The sequence below is a fragment of the Hypomesus transpacificus genome, chromosome 6 (assembly GCF_021917145.1).
Source record: "Hypomesus transpacificus isolate Combined female chromosome 6, fHypTra1, whole genome shotgun sequence".
Classification (NCBI taxonomy): domain Eukaryota; kingdom Metazoa; phylum Chordata; class Actinopteri; order Osmeriformes; family Osmeridae; genus Hypomesus; species Hypomesus transpacificus.
Genome location: NC_061065.1, coordinates 5,706,395 through 5,728,826, shown reverse-complemented (window position 1 = coordinate 5,728,826; position 22,432 = coordinate 5,706,395). Strand labels below are relative to the sequence as shown.

Here is a 22,432-nt window from a genome sequence, read left to right as displayed (position 1 = left end):
CTAGACAGACAGTTCTTGCTGGGAGCTGCTCATCGTGACCCCACAGCTTTCCAACACAGAGCTTGTCGCTTCGCTCTGAATCAAGTGCAGCACAAAAGTGCTGAAATAGCCACCCTGTGATCTTTTGTAGACCTGACAGTGGGCTAAAACTGGTGTAACAGAACAGGTGTTCCTGGTGAAAGAGCCTGGTTGAGAGGTGTAGATATGTGAAATGATTCCATGTCCGAATAAATGAGTGCTTCCGATAAAGGCGATAAAAAAAATAAAAAACATCAAATGCAGATCGAGGCTAATGAATCTTCACCCAAGAGAGCCAAAAAGTATTAATTAGAGCCTAGGCATCTGCTATTCAAGAATAAATGAATGAATAGTTTCATTCAAAATAGATACAATGAGTGAAATGCAGTGGTCAGCAACGTATGAAAAGTCTGTTTTATTAATTTGGATATCAATTATTAATTAATCATTGCAATTAAACTACTTTAACTTTACTTTATTTTGAGTGGATTAAAGTGTTCTGTGTACTCTATAAGATTTCAGATCTGATACCAAGGCACAATTTTCTCCAGAAAACCTCTTTCTTCAGCTCAGTCTGTTACTTCTGTGCCATGGCATATGAAAGTCCCCGAACATCTGTTTCTGTTTAGCTTATACTTATTGGAGCCTGTCGTTTATATCTTATGCAGATGTCAGTGCACAGACTTTCCATCCACTCACTTTACCGAACGGAATCCGGTAAAGGAATCCATACCTACTCTTTCACGCTCTGATGGCAGCCATACAATCTGATTTGTAAACTAAAAGAAGACACAGCCTAATCCTGATTTATGCTGTTCCGGCGATGGATCAATGTCTCCAAACAGGTTATCTGATGGAGTCCACCAGGAAGCTATGGGAGACAAGTGGGACTGCGATCCAGCACGGCATGGAGAGGTTCAGGGCCACGGTTTAGACCTGAAACCATAAATCACACCTTGGTGTTTTAACCCAGTGGCAGATCAGCTAAGTGCTGAGTGCTAGAAACAAGGACTATCCTCCAGCCATGGCATGTGTAGCAGGAGACCTGTCAGCACTGATATACATAATGTGTCATTGGATAATGTTATGTAATTTGGGGTAGTCTTTGCATGGTGTCAGTGGAATATCCATTTCACAAAACTAACGGGTCAGGATGACTTACAGACTGAGGTAACTCTCCAGGGTGCCTCAAATAAGGTTAGAGAGACCCTGAGATTTAGGCGTTTCTTCACGAAAACCTCCAGTGATTTGAGACTGTTGATTGGTCTATGCAGTACAAAGCAAGACAATGAGTGTGTTTAGTCTTTTTTTTTTTATTAATTTTTTAATTACATTTTATTATAGAAATTACAGTTTCAAGTCTTCTGGTTAATCCCAGTGTAACTATCTATTATGTCAATTTTACAACATTTTGCCATTTTGAAGGAGGAATCCAACATTGCTGCTTGCAGCTACATTTTTTATAGTATTTATTTGTTTGTTTTTACAAGGTATGCTTTAGAAATTTCAAAGGAGCGTTAGTTGCAAAGAGTCAGGACCAGAACAACAGCAGAGGGACATTTACAAATAAAGAGCTTCTAACCACTGCTCATGAATTGAGAAACGGAGCCTGTTTCTGTACCATCCAGCTGGGGACCAGTCATCAATACCCCCGCTCCGCTCAGAGTCATCCTCATGTGCCGGGTAGTGTTCCAAACAAGCCTCTGTCCAAGTTAATGAAGCCATCTGGAACTTAGCTGAAGTGTGAATTCAGAATCCTGGCTGGGGCACTGAGGATATGCTGCATAATTGGAATTGGTTTAAAGGCCTTTTATGTTCCAGCTCTTAGCCCACCTCTTCACCTGCAAACTCTGCATTGCCATGGCGTGGCCCATACTGGCTCTACTGTGCGGATGGCTTAAGAAAACACCTGCTTAATTCCGATGATTAGGGAGGTAAAAATATTTCCCTGCATACATACATGTTAGTGTCATTTGGTGGTTTGGCTGTCTCACCATTTCTTAGTTTTGCAGCTATTTAGTACAGGGACTTGCCAATACTATGTATCCCTCCTCCAGTGTTAACGAATTCCTTGCCTCAGTGGATCACTTCTGACGCTCAAGATGTTTCAACAAATTGCAGTCTGTGAACCAATTTTGCTTCCTTCAAACAAAAAAAACCCCACATAAGTGAAGAATCTTTGTCATTATAGAAATGCCTCTTTCCTCAAACCATTTCAAGAAGAGAGCATTTTTATTGATTGATCCTGACCTGAAGGCAGATGGTCAAATTGACCACGAGAAGATGACAGTTACTCATGCTCCACTATGGCAAACCTTCAGCCTGGATGATCTTCAATGACTGATGAGTTTCTGTCACAGAGGGGCGGCCTGTGATAGTGTTGAGTAGTTTGTGTAAATGAGATACATGTTTGGAAATTGATAGGTACTGTAGTGAAATAAACATGTTCAACATTAAATGGGATGTTTGAAATTACAAATGGTTAGTCAAACGTGTTTAAGGTGCATCATCTCAACGTATGACGAGGATGAACCCAGATAAGAGAGCAGTAGTGGCCATCATAGCTGAGTTAATTGCTCGCCTGAAAATTCTTATTGTCATTTCTTTATTGTTTTCTGATATGTTGTGGTTAAAGCTAATGAGTATTAGTTACATCCTGTTAATAGATTTATTATGACACAAGTTCCCTGGATTATAAATATTTCCTGAAACTTTTAAAAGCATCAAAGCGATCCAGCTGGCTCATGCAGAAATTGCTTCAGTCCAATTAAGTTTATTGAAGCACATCTTGGAGGACCTTCAAGATCTTACTGTGTTTCCAAGTGCAACAATATTGGAAGGATGAAATGTCAGCATTTGCATATATTAGCTATGTTGGTAAGGTTTCTTGAGCAGGATAACAAAACCCCATATGTGGGAGGTTTTTACTTGATTAAATTAGAACAATTACCTAGCATCCATGGTATTCAAATGTCTTAATATTAAATTATATAACCAATAACCAACAAAACACAATACACACCAATACAATGTAAATCATTAAATCGATGGAAGTCATAGAACAGGGATGGGATCATGTGTTGCACCCTTATGCAAATCTCTAGGCATTCAAAATGATAGTTCAATTAACAGAAGCTAAACTGAACTTACTGCTGAGACAAAGCAGCATGCCATGCATCGTGTACACCCTCACTGATTATGTTCAAGTGGTTGCTACTGTGAGAGAAGGCGGTTTCTTGGGGTGAAGAGAGGGCCCGGTTGAAGGCGTGTGATTCTGGGACTAATGACATCACCTGCAGACAGCAGGGTCCTCAGATCAGACATCACAAGGATGCTGTACATTTATAAATCAGCCCACCGTCGCCCCGGGAAACCATGCCACACACGCTGCGTGAGGCTGATTGAGCTCAAATGACTTTACCATTATGGGGAAGAAGCTGCACGAGAATGTATAATATTATGCAAAATAATGATTAAGTAATTTATATTCTGATGTCTGTTTGTTCTGTTTTTCATCCCAAGAGCCTTTGATCTGATTTTGATATCTGTTGTGATAACATATATAGGATGGATGGGGATTGTGTAAATATAAACTGAGAGATGTTGTGTTTTCACATTATGATTCATGCAACCAGTTTTTGGTTTTGAAATTACTACTGCTGCTATGCAACATGTTTCCATGGAGGTTCAACACAAGATACATAATTGAAGTAGAGACTATACTGATTACCAACAACTAACCAAAACAAAATAGTAACCAAGCAAACAACACATGAGCGAATGAAATACAATGTACTGTTTATGTGCTGAAACATATGTAAAAAATGGATGTCAGAACTGATAAGGAAAGGAAAGAGTGTAATTGCATTGCAACTGTTTTCCTTTGGTCCACTACTTATCATTGTAAACAATTATAATGCTGCACCAATCTATGGCTATCTCATTATACAGAACAGGATGTCCAAGGGAGGAAGGAGACAAATGGACAATTATCAGACTAGCAAACTACTGTTCTACAACAACAAAAACAACAAAAGATACTGTATTTTTCTCTGATCAAAGAGTGTGAGATTGGCTGGTGGAGTTGTTGAGGACTCATCAGGAGATCGTGGCTTCAGTGGGGATTAAAAAACAGAAATGTACTGTCCATGGGAGGATGTGGCCGGTACAAAATCACTGGTAAGCCGCTGGCACGCCGGAGACACTGTCCTTGAAAATGATTTCATCAGGCAGCAATGTTTGCCGGTTGCCTCACTTCTCTCTCCCATTAATTACCCACAAACCACTGCACTTCCTCACAGGTGAACGGATCAAGGAACAGGATAGACCATTACAAAAGTGGCCACCCTAATAACTTTGATCGTTTGACATCATAAATAAACAGGGAGGCAGAGCAGGTAATTAGGGTGCTAATTTGCATATTCCATTACCACTGGTCCTCCTATAACTTCTTCAGGGCAACTGATGATTCAAACTTCTCCGCATGAATGAACAGTGACTCAGCACTGTGTTTTCCAGATCTGAATTAATACTGTATATAAATGGGGAGGCTGGCTGAGATTCAACCGAATATCTGCACCTTTCACATATTGGCACGACATTCGGATACTTTTGAGAGCTGATTCTGACAAGCCTGGTCATTTCTCAAGAAAAAACTTGGATATGGGTCAGTGATAGAAATTAGCGTACAACAGGAGCAGTGTATGACGCACAGGAACATTTTTGAGACGCGTTTAATGAGTAGCAGGTTCATGCAGGGAGATCTATTCCAAACAAATGGTACTCTTATGCCTTCACTAGATGAACACATGAAATACACAGAAAAAAACTAGCAATCAACAAGTCAGAATCTCTGTAATCCATTGTACTGAAAGCATTAAATGGTCTTCTGAAAATAATGTTCTTTAGGAATGTGGTTTCGGATAACTCTTTTGTTCATAAAATGCAGTGCAAGAGTTATGCCTGCTACAAGGTAAAATAAGTCATTCTCTTTCCATAACTCAGTGGCAATAACCAGAGGCTGGAGACATTGACATCAAACTAAAACTTGTTTACAACATGTCATTATAAATTTAGAAGGAAAGGTGTACAGTAAATTGGGACTGGACCTAGAATAGAACGTATCCATATATCCACTCTCATAACGACTGTTTGCATTGCACAATTATAGGACTCACCAGAAACAGAAACCTTCACCCTGAGGTAAAATTTAGGCAACGCACCTCACAACATCTTTAATTGAGAGTTCACAGCGAAGGTATAAAGCTGACTCATCTCACATTGTGCCACCAGAAACCTTCTTTCTGCTGTGAGAGACAGCAGAGCATGAACAAGACACAGCGCCATGGAAACGGTCCCCTCAGAGCTAACAGTTTACAGCAGGGAATATCAGTTGACCTTGGAAGGAGTTTGGACAGTGTCTTTCGCTTTGCCTGTAAAACATCCTCAGACAGTTTGTCGTTTCAGTCTCATTGGATTCCCTCGAGAAGGGATGCTTCCTCTCAAAATAATCTGATGAAGTATTGATTCTTTAGAAATTACATTTATGAGGTTAAATGTTTCTTGTGTCCCGATGTGATTGTAAGCTTAGTTCACTTGAGCACTGTGCTCTGCTTGCTGTGATGAGCTTCTGGGAGACATTTGGTTGGCTGACCATACTAGCAGGTTTTCTTTTTATTAGTAGTTTGTATGTTCCATGAAATAACTAAAAAACACATCTTAATGTTCACAAGCTCTAAATACTTGTTTCTTTCCCTGCTCTTCTAAATGATTATTGTAATTGTTGTGTTTTGGCAGTCCAGCGTACATTTGAGGAACAAAATTTGAGCAAATCATAATTGCTTGCATGCTAGGAGACCAAATTCTGGTCTCTTTAAACCTAGTAAAAACAAGAAATGCATTTTGCAGAGTGAGATTCACCTCAAGACTTTATTTGTTCACACAAAGCTGAAAAAGATGCCAACAGAACAGCTTAAGATGTGCAGTCTTTCTGTCCTTGTTAGTAGATTGTTAGCAAATGGTGTATGACAGAACAAGTTGTGTTTTGTGGTGATGCTGCACGTGTGTCACTGCAGGGGCTTGTCCAGCCTCCCCAGCACTCCAGCTCACTTCATCCCCAACAGATGATCTGTGCAGGACCTTCGACTTCAAGGTCACAAGGCAAAAGACAATAAATGGACTGAATCCTCACGCCTTCTCAAAACATTCCATACCATTTAACAATTACACAAGGATGAGCCTAAGATGAAAGTGAAATATTTGTGCATATACTTTTGGTAGCACACTATCTGGAAGAAAATGACACAGGCATTTAGGCTTTGGAACCTGCTGGAGATCCTATCTGACACATTTGTCATTCAGATGGTAGCCTACTTTAACTTCACAGTTGAGAAAAAATGTTGACAGCTGTGAGAATGTGCAAACAAAAACCGCCTACGACAGCAGTGGAGTCGAGGAACACTAGAAACCCTGGTTTACTGAGAGTGTTGGGTAAATGTCTGGAGCAACGACACTTCACACTGGCACCGAGCCCTCTGACAAGAGCTATCTCTGCTCACAGCTCCGTCTCTGCAGCCGGGAGACAGAGCAACCCGAGGGGGACTCGAGACGTTGACCTTGTGTCACATAGCGGCCATGTCTGAACCTCTGTGAGTGTGCCTGCGGGGCCCAGCGAAGAGGATCGAGGGGGAGGGGGGGGCTAGCCCAGCTCAAAATGATCACACCCGCTGTGTCTGTGGTTACTGGCCCAGGACGGTAATTAGATAGCATAATCTGTCATGTTTGTGGAGTTTTCACACGTTCGACATGCTGGGTTACCCATCCTGGGTGCAGAGAGTGAAGTGAGTGCTTCGGGAGGGAGCACCAACTGTTTGATTACCTTCTCCATCTCTGGAGACAGGGGGAAAGCAACATCCTGCTAAATATAGACAGCTAGCTGAAAGGCAGGGCAAAGAGGAGAGGAAATCATCGTTTGATACTGATGAGTGCCAATCACCTTGTCATTCTGATACACTGTAGGTTTCAACTAAATCTGATGGAGCTTCTAAATAGCTTGTTTTTTTTATAAAAAAGTGAAGTAAGATAGTTTTGTGATTACTGTGAAACAGGTGAAAAGTTATTTTGTGGAAGTTTGCAGGTATTTTGCATGTTCTTTCGCAATCCAGGCAAGTCTTTCTGGACTGCATTTCTGATGAATACTTCTGTCATTCTGATTCAAGTGTCCTTTATCTGGGTTTCCAATATTGTGTTGTCCTTCTGACTGATGCGAAGAGGAGATGCATCAAATGTGTTTAATTTTTTCTTGTCAAAATGAGACAAAGGTTTTAGATTCATGCAATAAAATGTGTTTTTGAGGCCAAATGACTGCAGAATCCTGGAGTGAACAATAGTGGATAGTAAATCTGACAGATGTGGCGTTCTGTCCAAAATAGAATTAGCCTGTAAATCCACTCAGAATTAAGAGTTCTCCTTATGGATCAATTATATTAACATATTTTTAGCAGCCAGTGTTCAGGAATTGTCCTGTAATCCTCCCTCATCCTCTACAGAAACCTCCTGTGGACAGTTAGACTGCCTCCCTCATCCTCTACAGAAACCTCCTGTGGACAGTTTGGCAGTCAGAGAGAGACAAATACTGAATCGATGGTTCATTCCTGTTTAAACAGGTTGTTAAAGACGTAAATCTTGCTATGTTTAAATACACTGCCCTGACACTTGTCACGATAAGTGACAACTTTGACAGAGCGTCACAATTATGTTTAAACAGCACCTTGTGTATTGTACACTGGCTGACTGACTTAAAAGAGGGGTTAACTGTGCACATGCATTAATGGGCCATGGGAAATATCTACTTCTCTGTCGCCCTTGAAACTGTAAACTTGCATGATGTCTTCACAGATTCCGAGTCCTTATTCCAGAAATTAGGTATTTCATAAAAGATCAAAGAGGCACAGAAGATAGTTATTCTGAAGAAGACAGATCTCCCAAAGCAAATAAGTGTTGGTGTCACAAATCACACGTGGTTTCTAGATCCTGTGGCTCTGCTACTGTTTGAAGCTCATGGCACTGTAAACCCAGTGTAGTTGACATGAGTGATTTTAGAGATGCACGTTCTCTCATTGTTGTGTCTTGGAGCTAATGAGCAATGGCGTCGGCGGAATCGATTCTGAGAATGTTGATGTAGACTCAGAGGCAAAGAGAATCTAAAGTCATTCATTTGTTTTTCTTTCCAACAGATGGACGTAACTTTAACATTCACATTTCATACTTAAAATACAAACGCCAACCAGAAATGCACATGTACAGTACAAACATACAGGCATGTATATTCACTGCATAGAATATTAATATATGCATTCCTACACAACGTGTCATCATCCAAGGTCTTGACAATGAAAGTGACTTATACATTCCCATATAAGATGTGAGTCAAATATCTCCAAAGCACATACTTCGGTATGCTGCATATGCAATGAAGGAAAAAACGAATTGAAATAAAGAGGATAACATATTTTCCAGATGCATGGTGTATCCATAGCAATCTTAGAATGGAATGGCTTTTTTCTCCGCAGCAAACAACCTCAAACACACATTTTGCATTTTGACAATATATTCAATAGCTGTCACAGGATTGAGACCAACAAGCCTGATGAGATATCACAGGGTGATCGTGATAATAATGAGTTCAGAGCAAAAAAAATAAAAGGATGAATATGGATGGTGGTTCACAAGCATATGGTCTCACTCACTTTACACTTAACGTCCCTGCATGGAAACTATACTGACTCTTTTTACATAACTGTAAATATGTTACATTCTGGATCAGAATGTTTGAAGTACAGTCTTGATACTGATACAAATTTCACAGTATACTCTTGAAATCTTTTCTGAAGTGAAATTTGAAATGGTTTACAAAAGCGTCTTTATTGTCTATTATTCATAATCGTTCCGATTTGTGGTACCATGAACTGTAAATTCAAACTGGGTAGCACAGAAAGGGACCAGGGATTATAGACATAATGAATCCTTCACTAAATCAAAAACACTGTCTACATTCTGTGATAATCAGGCCATTTTGATGAGTTTGATAATCAGGGATGGAAAACGCTTTTCACATCAATCGACTTTCCTGCTTTGAAGGTCAGATCCAGATCCATCATCTTTACGTTGATAATAAAGTAACATTATTTTCCAGTTATCTTATTACCTGCATGCAATCCCTCAGTGGGATATATTTAATAATTGAAGCAGCCCTCATAAAATATTTAACCTTTTTTTTTTTATTATTCACTGTTCATTCATTTTTGTCTGTTAAAACAAATTAAGTTTTTAGATTTAAAAGATCAGTTAATGTGTGTGTTCTTTAATTCTTCAACCTTTAGAAAAACAAACAAGTGTTGACGCAGTACTTTGTTGTCTTGACATTCTTTGGCTCTGAACAAAACAGAAGCATTTATAACTTCAGTTTATCCACCTCTTATGTATGTTATGGTGGCCTTACTCAAGGGCCATGTCCTATCTCAAGGTACCCTTTACCCAAGTGCTGTACAGAGATTGCCTACAGATGCTAGGTTTGGTAAGATCTGTTAAGATATGCCCTGGGAAATACCCTCTTGCCTCAGGCCAAACATTCTCAAAATGTGAGGAATACTGGCAGGCGGAAAAGTTGTGGCTTGACCCGAAGGAAATCAAGTGAGTGAATGAACTCACATTTCAGAAAACCAACAGTCCAGTTATTTATTCCACTGTACAATTGAAGATAGATTTGCCACATGCAAAAGCTTTGCATCCAGCAGCCTACACCAAAGGAAATGGTCTCAGGGCATTTTTCCATGTTTGGCACCATTTCATCAGCTCAGTTGATTGGTAGTTCAAATTGACACAAGGATTTTGACAATGCATTTGATGTGAAGATGGTGCAAATTAGCCGCAGGAGACTGCAAGAGAGAGAGTGGGCTTGAAGACTCTGAGATTTCAGTAGTAAAATAATGTAACCTAGCAACATGCCTCGATGACAGAAAATACCACAAAATTGACTTTCTTGAGCAACGGCTTAACCAAAATCAATGGACTGATGTTGATTTAATTCATTACTTTTACAAAAACTCTTTTATGTAAAATAGATAAGAGGTAAAGAATGTGTACTTTGTATGTAAACGTTGCAGTCTAGCACTTATTACAGCTGTACAAAAGCGAGAAGGCATAAACTTCAGGGTTGTGGCTGATGTTTTCCTGTGATTTTAGGACATGGGGACAAAACAATAAATGCAATGCTGCATTAATAAAATCCTCACTTTTCAAAACACATCCTTTGTTATGAAAGTATGTCTCATGGTACCTCATTAGCTTGTATACACCATCACTGGTGCTCATTTGGTCCCCTGTTTTCTTTTATTGTAATGTTTTTATACATGCAGTAGGCTACTTAGTACAAAACACTAGACTGCTCTCATCACAGATTGTATCTTGAAGCCTCCATAGCAAATGTGATATTGTTTTTAATTGGCTTTTCGAAGAACAGACAGTTGTGCAAACAAAGCAGTGAAAAGCGTAAGCAGCCATATTTTTCACAATGACCCGAGAGCATCAGCACAATAAACTGAGCTGAAACCATTTCCATTAAACATTATTAAAGATGTTTGTGAACAACTGTGGCCAGGAGAACATATTCTGATCATGGAATGCTGGAAGGGCAGCCATTTGCCTGACTGAGGACCGGCACACTGGCAGGAATGAGTGAACATATCAGACCCTTTACAACATTGATCAAACATACTGCTGCGGCTTGATGTACAGCTTCTATACAGAGTGCTGGTATGCTGTCCGTGGTGATACAAAAAACTCATTCAAATAAAGTTGTCTTAGTCTTCATACATTTTATTTGATGTATTTATGTTTGGCTGAAACCAGGGGCGCTCCTACTTCCTGCCGTGAACAGCCCACATGTGGAGATGCAACTAAGTAACCTCTAGAGGTATTGTCGGTTCATCTACAGCCTTATAAAACAAGTTGTAATTGGTATAAACTAACAGGTTTCTTAAAGTAGAAATATTTTAAGAAGAGCCAGGCAAAATCGGTTTCAGTTATCTTAGTTTGGGGTGGCACCCCTTGAAGATCAACTGCCAATCTCAGTTTTTTTAATATGAAACGCACAAGGAGGCCAGGTCATACGCCTGTGGGAATGACAGAAGCATTTGGAGCTATTCAAACAGACCAGTTCATTTTCCTGTGCCATTCGCCACTCTGTGCTTGCAAATTTCCTCTGATGTCACAACAAAGCTTCAATACCTCCGAGGCAGAGGGAGCGGGCAGAGCCTCACTCCCACACACAGTCATGCTCACGTATACCAGAAAGAAACCAGATTAATGCTGTACCTAATAAATTATCCCTGAACAAGGACAATTATTCCTGACCTATAGCTGAGGTGTTACTTTAAACAGATTATCTCCATAGCAAAAAGAGATACATACACCATTTCATGTCCAGCTAAGATAACCAAGAATATTTTGGACTTGATTGTCTAGCTGAGGCTCACGTGTTGTGTCCTTCCCTTGTCGCTATGCGTTGAGTCCTTCAGCATGTTCCTGCAGAATGAGAATGAGACAGGAAAGGCGGAGGGCTGGGGGGCTGACATCTTGTTCACGTTGGCTGTAAGCAGCAACATCTGCCAACAGTTTGTGTTTACATTCTCTCCGTTTGTCCTCCTGTTTATGCTAATGATAAGAGTCACAGAGAAGTGCCTCTCTAAAAGGTTTGTAGGAACATATAAACCTTCACAAGGGCCAATATTGAACCAGCTTTGCCTTTGGCCTTTAATTCCCATTGACATTATGTAATACAAATGTACATGTTATCCTCACATTATCAAGTACCTGATAAAACACATTTACCTTAAAAATATATCTGGAGGCAGATTTTGGGTTCTAGCAGCTGTTAAGACAGTGATAGCTGAGCTGGGCTCCAGAGGACAAGGACACAGTGAGCCGTCTGTAAAGAGTCTCATCAGACTGTTACAGGAGGAATGTAGCCAGAAAGCCTAGTGGCATTAAATAGATCCAGTTCTGGCCTCATTACAGAGCTAATGAGATATGTAATATGAACACTTTCTAACTTGTAGCTGGAGGTGGCGTCCTGGGTGGGGAATGATACTGCTGATCATAACCAGGACACAAGCCTCATGGACGTACAACAGCGGGTTAGCCGTCTCCCTGAGCAGCATTACTTTGATGTACCTTGAATTATCACAAAATATGAGATTTTCTTAGGTGACAGGAAAGTACCACAAGCAGTGAAGCCGTTGCCCCCCATTGCTGTCTTTGAAGAAGAGTCGTTTGTCACTTCAGATAAAATCCTACATTCATCACACAGTTGCGGTTCTTTGTAATAACCTTTTTTGTGATCTAATATTCTTATAAGACAGTGAGACAGATGGTCCCTCCCCCTCCTGCCACCTGTGTCCTTCTCAGCTGCACCTCTGCAGGTCTTCATTCATTACTGATCCTCTCTGACAGAAGATCCTGTCACACAGACTGGCAGGCAGGCAGGCTCACAGCTCTGCAGGGTTAAATAGGTGTTTGGATCACTGCTGGGTGCCCAGCTGGTGGTGAAGTTTGGGCTTTCACTGCTGTTTCTAGCTCCCTGTGAAGTGCCAGTCACTGCTGTTATAGAACATTGTTCGGGGCGCTAGTCAGAATGATACGAGAGGTGTCAACTCTCTAATGACCTAGCAAATACAAATAATAATCTTTAGGTATGAAATGCAGATATACAGCCTTGCAGACTTGACTACACTCATCTTTAAATAAGATTATTTGGATTCTCGTCTTGCTTTACATGGGCTGGTATCCCAAGAAAGAAAAAGCAACACAAACTCATTCTATAATGAATAGGGTAAACTATGGCATTTCAATTAGGCGTTGATGATATGCACAAGCAAATCCAAAATTAATTTACATGATAAATGTTAAACTTCAGGAGGGCTAAGTCAAATCTTCCCTATTTGTATGGATGGCCAGGTTCTCATTACAATGTGCCAGCATAGGGGCCAAAATCAGTGACAAATTATCCTTTTGCAATGATTTGGGCTAGTCTTCAAATGACCCCTCCCCTCCACTTGATCAAGCTTCTTCGACAAACAAATGAAGCTGGAATGAGATGCTCATCCACTGTTTTGTCAGACTGAAAACATTATGCAAAAATAAACGAGAAGAATATGTAAAACACACCATGCAGACACACTCCATAGAAGGAAGCAAAGATCCATGAACAGAATTACTATCAAAGAGCTTTCTCCAGGTACAGAAACCATCCCATATTTAGATGCCGTCTGATGTCAATGCGAGAGGGCTGTTACTCCTCACGCCTTACGTCCGACAGATCTATCCCAGCATCCATCCTTAAAAGGCATCTCTGTCTGAGAGCCATAGTTCCAGTTTCCTGGAGATCACATTAACAGCTGTGCTAAGAGCACCTCTGCCTTTTCATCTCCAGAGCTCGAGGTAGTGATAGCGACAGGGGAGCTCCCAACAAAGGAGTTCATTAACCATGCAGAGAGGATGGAGACTGGAGTAGGAGACAAGATGCGGTCATACACAGGGCACTGTATACCGGCTATTTTTGCTGTCACACGTTTCACATCTCTCACTGTTTTGTAGATGATCTCAGTAAATTATCTGGGTCTGTTGCAGAATAAGGTTGAGGATTTATATTAGACCAGTGGACTATATTCAGTATTCGACCGTGAGTTTGTGTAGAGGCAAACTGTGTTATGCACGTAGACTTGAAGATGCTTCACGAGAAAAAGCTGTCATATGTTGGACGGAGAAATTAGTTTACCGTTCTGTTTATTATTCTTCCCTACTGTGGTTTAATGTTACCTTTTCCAACATGAATACATCAGATGCAGGACATTTTACAATGAAAAAAATGACATTGCCAACTGAATACTTGCAATCTAACAGGAAAGAAAACTCCCAAACTCGCACCTTTAACAAGAGGGACATCTAGTGTCTTGTGGTAGGAAATTTCTTTTCTCAATAGAAGATCTCATCAATCTCACAAGCTCCCTACATTTCAAACTTATGCATCGGAACCAAGCACAAGCAACATTTCAAATGGTACAAACATTGATAAAAAAAAAAGAATGAAGAAAAATAAAGAAATACACAGGAGACGATTAAATTCATTTGTATGTATTTACATAAGGTCCACTTTCAAACATGGAAGTAGCGTAGTGGGAGGGTGGGTGGTGGAGGGAGGCTGGTGGAGGTAGGGTGGTGGAGGGTGGGTGGTGGAGGGAGGGTGGTGGAGGGAGGGTGGTGGAGGGTGGGTGGTGGAGGGTGGGTGGTGGAGGCAGGCTGGTGGAGGGAGGCTGGTGGAGGGAGGCTGGTGGAGGGAGGGTGGTGGAGGGAGGCTGGCTGGGCTCTGGCAGGTCTACCTCCGGGCTGACCTGCTCTCCAGGAGCTGGATGACCAGACGTGTCTTCAGCGAGGCCAGCTTGGTCCTGTAGTTCTGCTGCAGGACGCTGCACAGACGGCTCCGCAGCTCACTCAAGCTGGGCAGGGAACGGCAGTCCTGCACGTTCAGCAGAGTGTGGAACAACTCGTTCCACAGGTCGCTGTGGGGATTCCTACAGGAGATAATGGACACTTAGCCAGGTGCTTGAGACTGAGAATCCCAAATCAAAAGTGATTGGGTTTAGAGATTAAATTCCCACTCTCCTTAACGGTGATTACCTTCTGAAGACGGCGTTAGTCTTCCACACTCCATCCTCATTCTTCACTTGCATGTACGTCCCAAAGATCATGCAGTACACGGTCCCGGCGATCCCAAAGTAGTCAGTCTAATGAAACCAGACAGGGAGGCAGTTAGGGCAGGGGTCATCGAAGACAGATGCTTCATGTAGCGGGCTAAAAGCAGTTACACAAGCTTACTTGGTAGTTCCATGGTCTCCCACTCAACATCTCTGTACACTGGAAACCGGATGTCATACACTTTGCGGTGAACTCAGTGCCTTCTGGGAAAAGTGTCATGTCGATGCTCTGACCCAGGTCAATCAGAGCAAGTCCATGATCAAGGTTCTCTGGCTCAAAAGAGGTATTGTCCAGGAACCTGAAACACAATGGGCCATAGAGATGACAAATCCCCCCCCAGCAAAAGCAAAGACGTGCACACGCACCCGTGCCATGTTTTCGCCATGGAAACCGTGACAGTTGAACTTTACAGGTTTGAATAGTGGTGGAGAAAAGCGTCAGGAGCAGAAAGACAACATGACAGGACCCTCACCTCTCCCCCAGCAGGAAGTTGTCTGGTTTGATGTCAGCATGCACTATGTGGATGCTGTGCAGCTGCTCCACCATGTACAGGATACAGATAGTGAAGTACATCACCAGAGGCTGGGGCATCACCTTGTCACTTTGGTTCCTATACAGGTTCACTGCATTCTGGCAAGAGAGAATAATACATGTAAAAAAAGTAAGTGTTAATAATGCTCATAATTAAACGTGTACCAGTTAACCAACACTACGAATGTTTGCCGGTTAATATTATCGTTTAAACAGTGTTGTCAATTTTGCGCAAATTTGTACCTTTCCTAGTGACAAAAAAGTTGTATCTAGCGACAACCAAAATAAATATTATTGTACGTCTGTGTTGTTTATTATCTGGTTTTTAGTTTTTATGGATCACAGACACCCATGCATTATACACTTTTCATCTTATAGGTTAACGGTTAATGAACATTAATGACCATCGGTTATCGGTAACATTTTTGTTTACAATATGAGCAGTAAGTGTAATAGCAAACCTCTGCTCTGACACTTCCCTTGTGTGTGGATCAATATAAATGTGTGAGGTGACCCACCAACAGAGTGCCGCAGTTGTGAAGATCGGCCAGCAGAACGCTGCCGTTCTGGAACAGGTGGGCTGAGAGGACGTTACTGAAGAGGTGCCTTATGCTGGGCTGGAGACGAGCATTCAGCTGAGTGTTGATGTAAAACTCCCATGGATTTCCTGGTTTCTGCACCTGCAAAACCAAAACAAGAACATACTTTTTTCAGGCTTCTAAAACATAATAATATCCACTTTTAAAATAAGTTTCTTTATAGAAGCAAATCAGTGACATGTTTTGAATCTGAATTTTACTGTTTGAATTTGTGCAACCTGAATTTCTGAACCTTGAATTTTTGATCAGATCATTATTTAATTATTTTATATAGAACTAAATTCATATTTTTATTTTAAAGAGGTGATTTCAAAACCAACACACTGTGGTGTTTAAATTTCAATATTAAGTATTCAATGCCTTTTTAAATTCAAAACATGATGTCATTATGTTAAGTTTCTGTTTTTTTGTTTTTCAGCTCTCACCTTTAAAACCATCTTCTTGGATGTGGAGAGGTCAGTTGCCTGGTAGACTGTAGCAAACGCCCCTTCTCCCAGGAGACTATCCACCCGTAAGGAGCCTGCACCTGTGGACAGGCATGAATATTATGATAAAAAAATGGTGAATTCTAAAGATTGCAAAAGAAAGACATCACCAGTTTTTCCTTCATGCTCACCCATCTTGATGGTCATCTTGGGGCTGATGTTGGGGACTTTGCACTGCCAGGTGGTGCAGTCTGGATGGGAGGTGAGCGGGGTGGAGAGGGTCTCCAGCAGCCTGGAGATGAGCTCCTCGTCCCAGGGATCTGAGACCAGCCTCCCAGCTGCAGCTCCTGCTGAGGGGCTCATGGGGACGTCTACGTCCTCGTTCAACTCCTGGCGAGGACTCATCGCTGCCTCCACGCCGGCTTTCTGGATCCAGGCTGGACTCATGGGCACATCCATACTGAATTTGTGCTCTGGGCTCATGGGGATGTCTGTGCTCTCCTGAGGGAGGACGTCTGCTTTCCGGGGCCCCTGCGGACTCATGAGTGCATCCAAGTCCCATTCGGTCCCAACCTCCGGGCTCCGGATCACCAGCCATTCCGGCATGGGGACACATTCTGGGCTCATGGGAACATCGACGCCAGGCTCTGGGTCTGGGTCTTTCTCAGGACTGACGGCAGACTTGAGGGTGAAGCCCTGGGACCTTCGCAAGGGGGCCCCGTGCGGGACGAGGGACGGGGGACAGGCTGCCTGAGGAGGCTGCTCCGGGCTCATGTACACATCCCAGCCAGCTCCAGATGCCCCGGGTGGGCTGCTGGCCGCCTCAGGGCCCTGAGGGGGGACCAGGGTGTGGTCTCTGAAGGACAGCAGGGCAGGCGCATGGTGCACCTCAGTCATGGAGCATGCCGTCAGGCTTCCCTGCTCCAGAGCCAGGCCCTCTCCCACTATCGTGCCCTGCTCAGCAAGTCCCTGCCCCCTCGTGGACCCCACCACTGTCTCCTGGAGATTCTCATCAGATCTCTGTTCTATGATGGGGCTGGGGAGGGAACAAACAATGAACCCCATGGTGTTGCCATACCAACAACTTATTTACACATTTAAAAAAAAACACATTAATGTGGGGTGGAGAGTTGGTGGTTCTGATCACCTGAGTTTCATGGGCTGTCGCATGTAAGGTTTCTCCTCAGGTCCAATGAAAGTTCTGGGGTCGTCTATTTCTGATGCAGCAAACGGATTATTACGTTAAACAGATGAATTAAACTAGCGATGCCAAACCACTTGTCGGTTCTCAGTAGGTGAGCTGAGGCATACCTTGGTCCTCCTCAAAGTCCCGGGAGTAAGGCTCTTTCTTCTGGAAGGGTGTGGAGACCATGTGGGCCGACAGGGAGAAGTCTCCTGTGTTGTTGGGGCAGGCGGCTAGGGATATCAGAGAGTTGTAGCGGGCTCCCCACATGGTGCTCTCTTCTGGGATCAACTCTGTTGGAGTCTCCTGATCGAAACATAACGTTAAAAAACCATGAGAACAGCTTGTACCCTGCACTCTCCAACACCCGACTCAGACTAGGGGTTTAGTCAGTTTAGCCAACACTTACATTTGGTTTCTCTTGTTTTGACACAGGGATTTCTACCAGGGCCCTTGATGGCCTTGGCTTGTCCACTGTCGCTGCAGGACTGTAGAAACACATGGGAACACACAGGACACCGGTGGCATCAACCATAAGTCCGGGGGAAGAAGAAAAAAAAAAGAGTGTTCAAGAGAAAGCCAAGCCTCACCTGCAGTTCTCTTTATCATTCTCATCCTGGAAGATTGCAAATGGGGCCACAGAAGGGGGCTTGTTGAATGAAGTGGCATCCCCTTGACACGATGACACAAACGAGAAAAGAATATTGATACCAATCATGTCAATTAGAGTGAGTAGGCTGCCACCTGGAATATGCAGGTAGAGTGTATATATATATATATATACACGTTTACCCATTCTGTGGTAGCCAGCATCAAAGCTCTTCTCTGCCTGGGCCAAGCAGCTGAACGGCTCGTCCTGCAGGAGGGTTGGGGCCAGGAACATGTCCATGATCACATCTGAAGGAGAACACACAGACACACACAGACACACAAAAAAACCAACACTTGCCGACTTAGCTGAACATTTCAAAACATATGAACCGGTTTTACACTGCTAGGTTACAGATAACATCATCAAGGTACCTCAGTGCATATAAACCCAGGTATGGGGGGGGGGGGGGGGGGGGGGCAACATGCTAGCAGAACCTGTACATGTGAACATGCGTGTTAGTCTGTGCTTACCCAGTGCTTCTCGTGTGTTGACGGTGGGGGATGGGAGTACCCTTGAAGGGGTGGCATGCGCAATACCCAGAGAAGTGTTAGGAGTGACATGGGACAGGTTCCCTGTTGCGCCTTGTGACACTGCCAGGGAGGATGGAGGGAAGAACATGAGGGTGGAGAGGAAAACACTGCTGGTGTGCAACCAAACACAACAAGGCTGCTTAGGCTGTACAAAGGCACTTTACTTACCATCTAATTTAGACTCTGCTGCTTCGCAAGCGGACATATTTCTGGGGAAATAAACATTTAGGACGTTTCAAATGTAAACATGTCCTTGCAATGTGTCATTTCAGAAAAGAAAGATTTCAAAGCACATCTAGTTTTCAAATGTTGATCCAGATCAAGAGGGATCACCTGGTAATAATCATCTTTAGTACTTACTGATCTCTGACATTGAACTGCTGGAAACTCGAGGACAGGTGGTTCATGTGAGGGTGACTCTCCAGATGTGGAGCTTCGTTCTGTGCTCCGCGTGACCAGGCCGGCCTCTGGAGGGCCGTGCAGGGACCTTCAGAGGGCTGGGGGTTGTGTCCAACCACAGGGGCCTGCAGAGGAGGAGCAGCCTGGGGGTGGGTGGATGGTGTTGGAGCTGCCCAGTGATCCGTCAGACCCAGCCCAAACGGAGGAGAGCATCTCTGGGTGCTCAGATCAGCGACAGGCTCCCTCAGGAAGCTGATCTCTCTCCTGCACTGCGTGAGAGCCCCGGGTGCCCTCTCTGAGTCTGGCTTCACGTCTGGTGCCCAATTCAACCGCTGGTCTACACTGGGCTGATTTTTTAGACTGTGCAGGGGGGGGGGTTGCCTGAAGGACTGGTGGAGACATTCTGGATTCAGACTTGTTGCAGTTGTGTTGCATTGTACCTGAAAAAATTAATAATAATAAAAACATCGACAATGATATTGTGCTTCCCAACAACCAGGTATATTATTTCAGGGGTTGCAAAAATTTGGATAAATGAATAAAGCTAACTGAATTGTATACATAAAGACAATCTGTTTGTTTTTTCTCACCTGTTGTGTGGGAGGATTGCTGGGAGAGCTTCCAGTTGGCTCAACATTATTCTCCAGATCATCCAGAAGCTGTTTCATCCTCTGGAGCTCGTTTTCCTTCTCCCTGGCGAGTCTCTGGCGGACCTCTGGTCAAAACAAATCAACATTGATGGAAGTTTGGAACAAGAGATCACATCCTCCATACTTTAACAGGGGTGACATATAAATCACAAGCTCAAGTCGGCATGACATCATAACAGTTCCGTTCCAATATGACAAGCCTATATATCTAACCAAAATATAGAATATTTGGCTGTAATGTAAAGCATCTTCTCACCCAATTCTCTACACTCCTCTTCCTGCTTGCGTCTAACATAGTATTTGGCCGCCCTGACCTCCTCGAAGCATAGCTCAGATCCTTGGCATTCTAGGGAATCCTTACAGTACATGGACACAGTCTGTAAACTGGAGGCTGAGCCTTGATTGGATGGCTTCCTCACTGCATTTTCAGACCTTGAGATTCTGTGGCAGAGTCACACTTTGTTAGGCCAAAAAAAATGTTATAACTTTTAGAGCATGTATTTATTTTTGAAGGCCAAGCTGAGCATAAGAGTCTATGAAAGATAACTCACATGTGTACTGTTCTGTCTGCAGGGAGCTGAGACAGGTCTTCAGGCTCCTGTGGAGGAGAGCAGCTGACTGTGTCATGGCTTGGTAGCAACCAGGCTACATTTAATTGGAAATGTAGACCAAGGTCTTGAGACAGAAACAGTTGGATATTCACCTTGCACTGTGGACCGGGCTCTCTGTGAGATGACGTCTGATTGGCCAGTTGCGAATTTTGAAGAGGATGTGGGCCATCTGTTATTTTAAAATAATGTGATTGATTTTGGTTATTTCATAACCAAACTTGAATGTACATGTCAAAATTGTAAACATCATTAACAGCACGATCCCAAAAAGTTGTCTCACCTAAAACTCCTGCTGAGCGTCTGGAAGTCCTGGACTGAAACATCCTGTAAATTACACGTAAACATGATCAACACTGAAGAGTAAAGAGAAATACATTCTCATCAAAAGTACATCATTAAAGTTAGCAGTAGGCCTAGTTCTTTGGCTACACGTGCCCTTAATTACAGTCAAAGGGAGTCCTAACCTGTACTGCTGAAGCACAGTGTCAGACGGCTTAGCTTGGTTCTCGATGGCTGTCTGGTACACTGCATCAGCGTGCTGGTGCTGGTGGAGCTGTTCAAACTGTTGGGCCCAAGCTACGTAGAGGGCTGCAGTAGTTGTGCCGATGCCTTTACTGTGTATGTAGCTGTACAGCTTGATAGGTTCGTCGTAATAACTTGCCTGAAATCAAGAGAAAAAAATGTCCTATGGTCGTTTTCGCAAACAATGACAAATACTGCCAAGAGAAAGTGATTTAAAAGTTGAATCACATGTTACGTTGTTTAACTAATTGCGTTGTTAAATACTTACACACTTGATGCAGTAGTTCACATATCTTATGTCATTTGAGTAGCGCCCGTCTTCCAAAAATCTCTGGACGAGGCGATCTAGCACAATTGACAACCCCTTGGCATCTTCAGAAGGAACCCTCTTCTCTAAAAAATCATAAAATCTACAACACGAGACAGGATTTGGAGACAACCATCACCTTGCAAGCTGGAAACAAATCCTGAGTGAGAATTATAGTGTGGAGTCTCACGAGACCCTAGATGTTGCTTTATCATTCATTGCCAAACGTAGTTACCTGGTCCATGAATCTAGAGGGTCATCTCCTGTGTAGCTGGTCATACTTTCTTCAAAACTCCTAATAGAAAATATGATAACATATATAGTTGTGAATGCATCGTCAACGAACGTAATTTATTAAGTCACTCACTTATTAGCAGTAATAAAACAAATAATTCCCGTTAACTAGCTCCTAGCTCTACGTCAGAGATTAGCTAGAGCTAGCTACTATGCGCCCACATCTCCGGGCCGTGGCAAATGTATCTAGTTTAGCGCTAGATACTGTATGTTTTCAGCAACTCAAAATCACTTCTCTGTAACTTGTACTTAATCCAAAATGTTTTTTGAATGCTATATTAGTTATTCCATGAAGCAAGACCAATTTTGTATCATGCAAACTCAACAAGGGCGTTGGTAGACTTTCTACAGTTGCTAGCTGTTGATAGTCTTTTTGCTTATGTCTGATCTCTAGCTTAATTAACTAACTAACTTCGCTATTTAATGTTAACAAAGTATTTATGAGGTAACTTACTGTAAATATGTAGAAACATCCATGGTGTGCTCATAAGTAAACAGTTCTACTGAGCACAAAAGATTTTCCAAACCCTGCTAAATTTTCTGGCTAGCGAGTTGGTAATTTTCAAAATCCGCGCTACATAGTCGAACAAAAACAAGCGTACACATCAAAGTCACTCGTTTAGGGAAACAGTGACGCACCAGAAGGGTGGAGCACTCTAATAGACGGAGTCGCGAATTTGTTTATCGAACGGTGGAAGTGTCCTTTAATATTGTTTTCTAGAGATTGAAAAAAATGCTGATATACTAGGAAGGAATAGGTTTAATTACGACACTGACTAACTATACTGGTTGTACCTTGAAATTGGTGTGCTGAAAGCGAGGTTGCACAACAGGGCAGCGTATTACATTTAAACTAGAGTTCTTATACGTATGTTGTTTGCCATTGGACAGAATCGTCAA

The 22,432-nt window shown here is 42.6% G+C and overlaps 1 protein-coding gene across 1 annotated transcript; it reads right to left on the bottom strand.

Annotated features, from left to right (window-relative positions):
• Positions 1–14,377: 14,377 nt before the first annotated feature.
• On the bottom strand, positions 14,378–22,344 carry bub1 (BUB1 mitotic checkpoint serine/threonine kinase). Its single transcript, XM_047021383.1, has 24 exons — positions 21,987–22,344; positions 21,474–21,533; positions 21,200–21,341; positions 20,874–21,070; positions 20,690–20,733; positions 20,502–20,578; positions 20,350–20,396; positions 20,055–20,239; positions 19,739–19,863; positions 19,110–19,588; positions 18,918–18,958; positions 18,690–18,809; positions 18,360–18,464; positions 18,158–18,239; positions 17,977–18,055; positions 17,696–17,873; positions 17,532–17,601; positions 16,576–17,420; positions 16,385–16,485; positions 15,879–16,040; positions 15,302–15,459; positions 14,950–15,127; positions 14,752–14,858; positions 14,378–14,645 (listed from the first exon to the last, which is right to left on the bottom strand). The coding sequence occupies exons 1-24, from the start codon at positions 22,007–22,009 to the stop codon at positions 14,450–14,452; spliced, it is 3,801 nt and encodes a 1,266-aa protein (XP_046877339.1). The 5' UTR covers positions 22,010–22,344; the 3' UTR covers positions 14,378–14,449.
• Between the last annotated feature and the right edge of the window lie 88 nt (positions 22,345–22,432).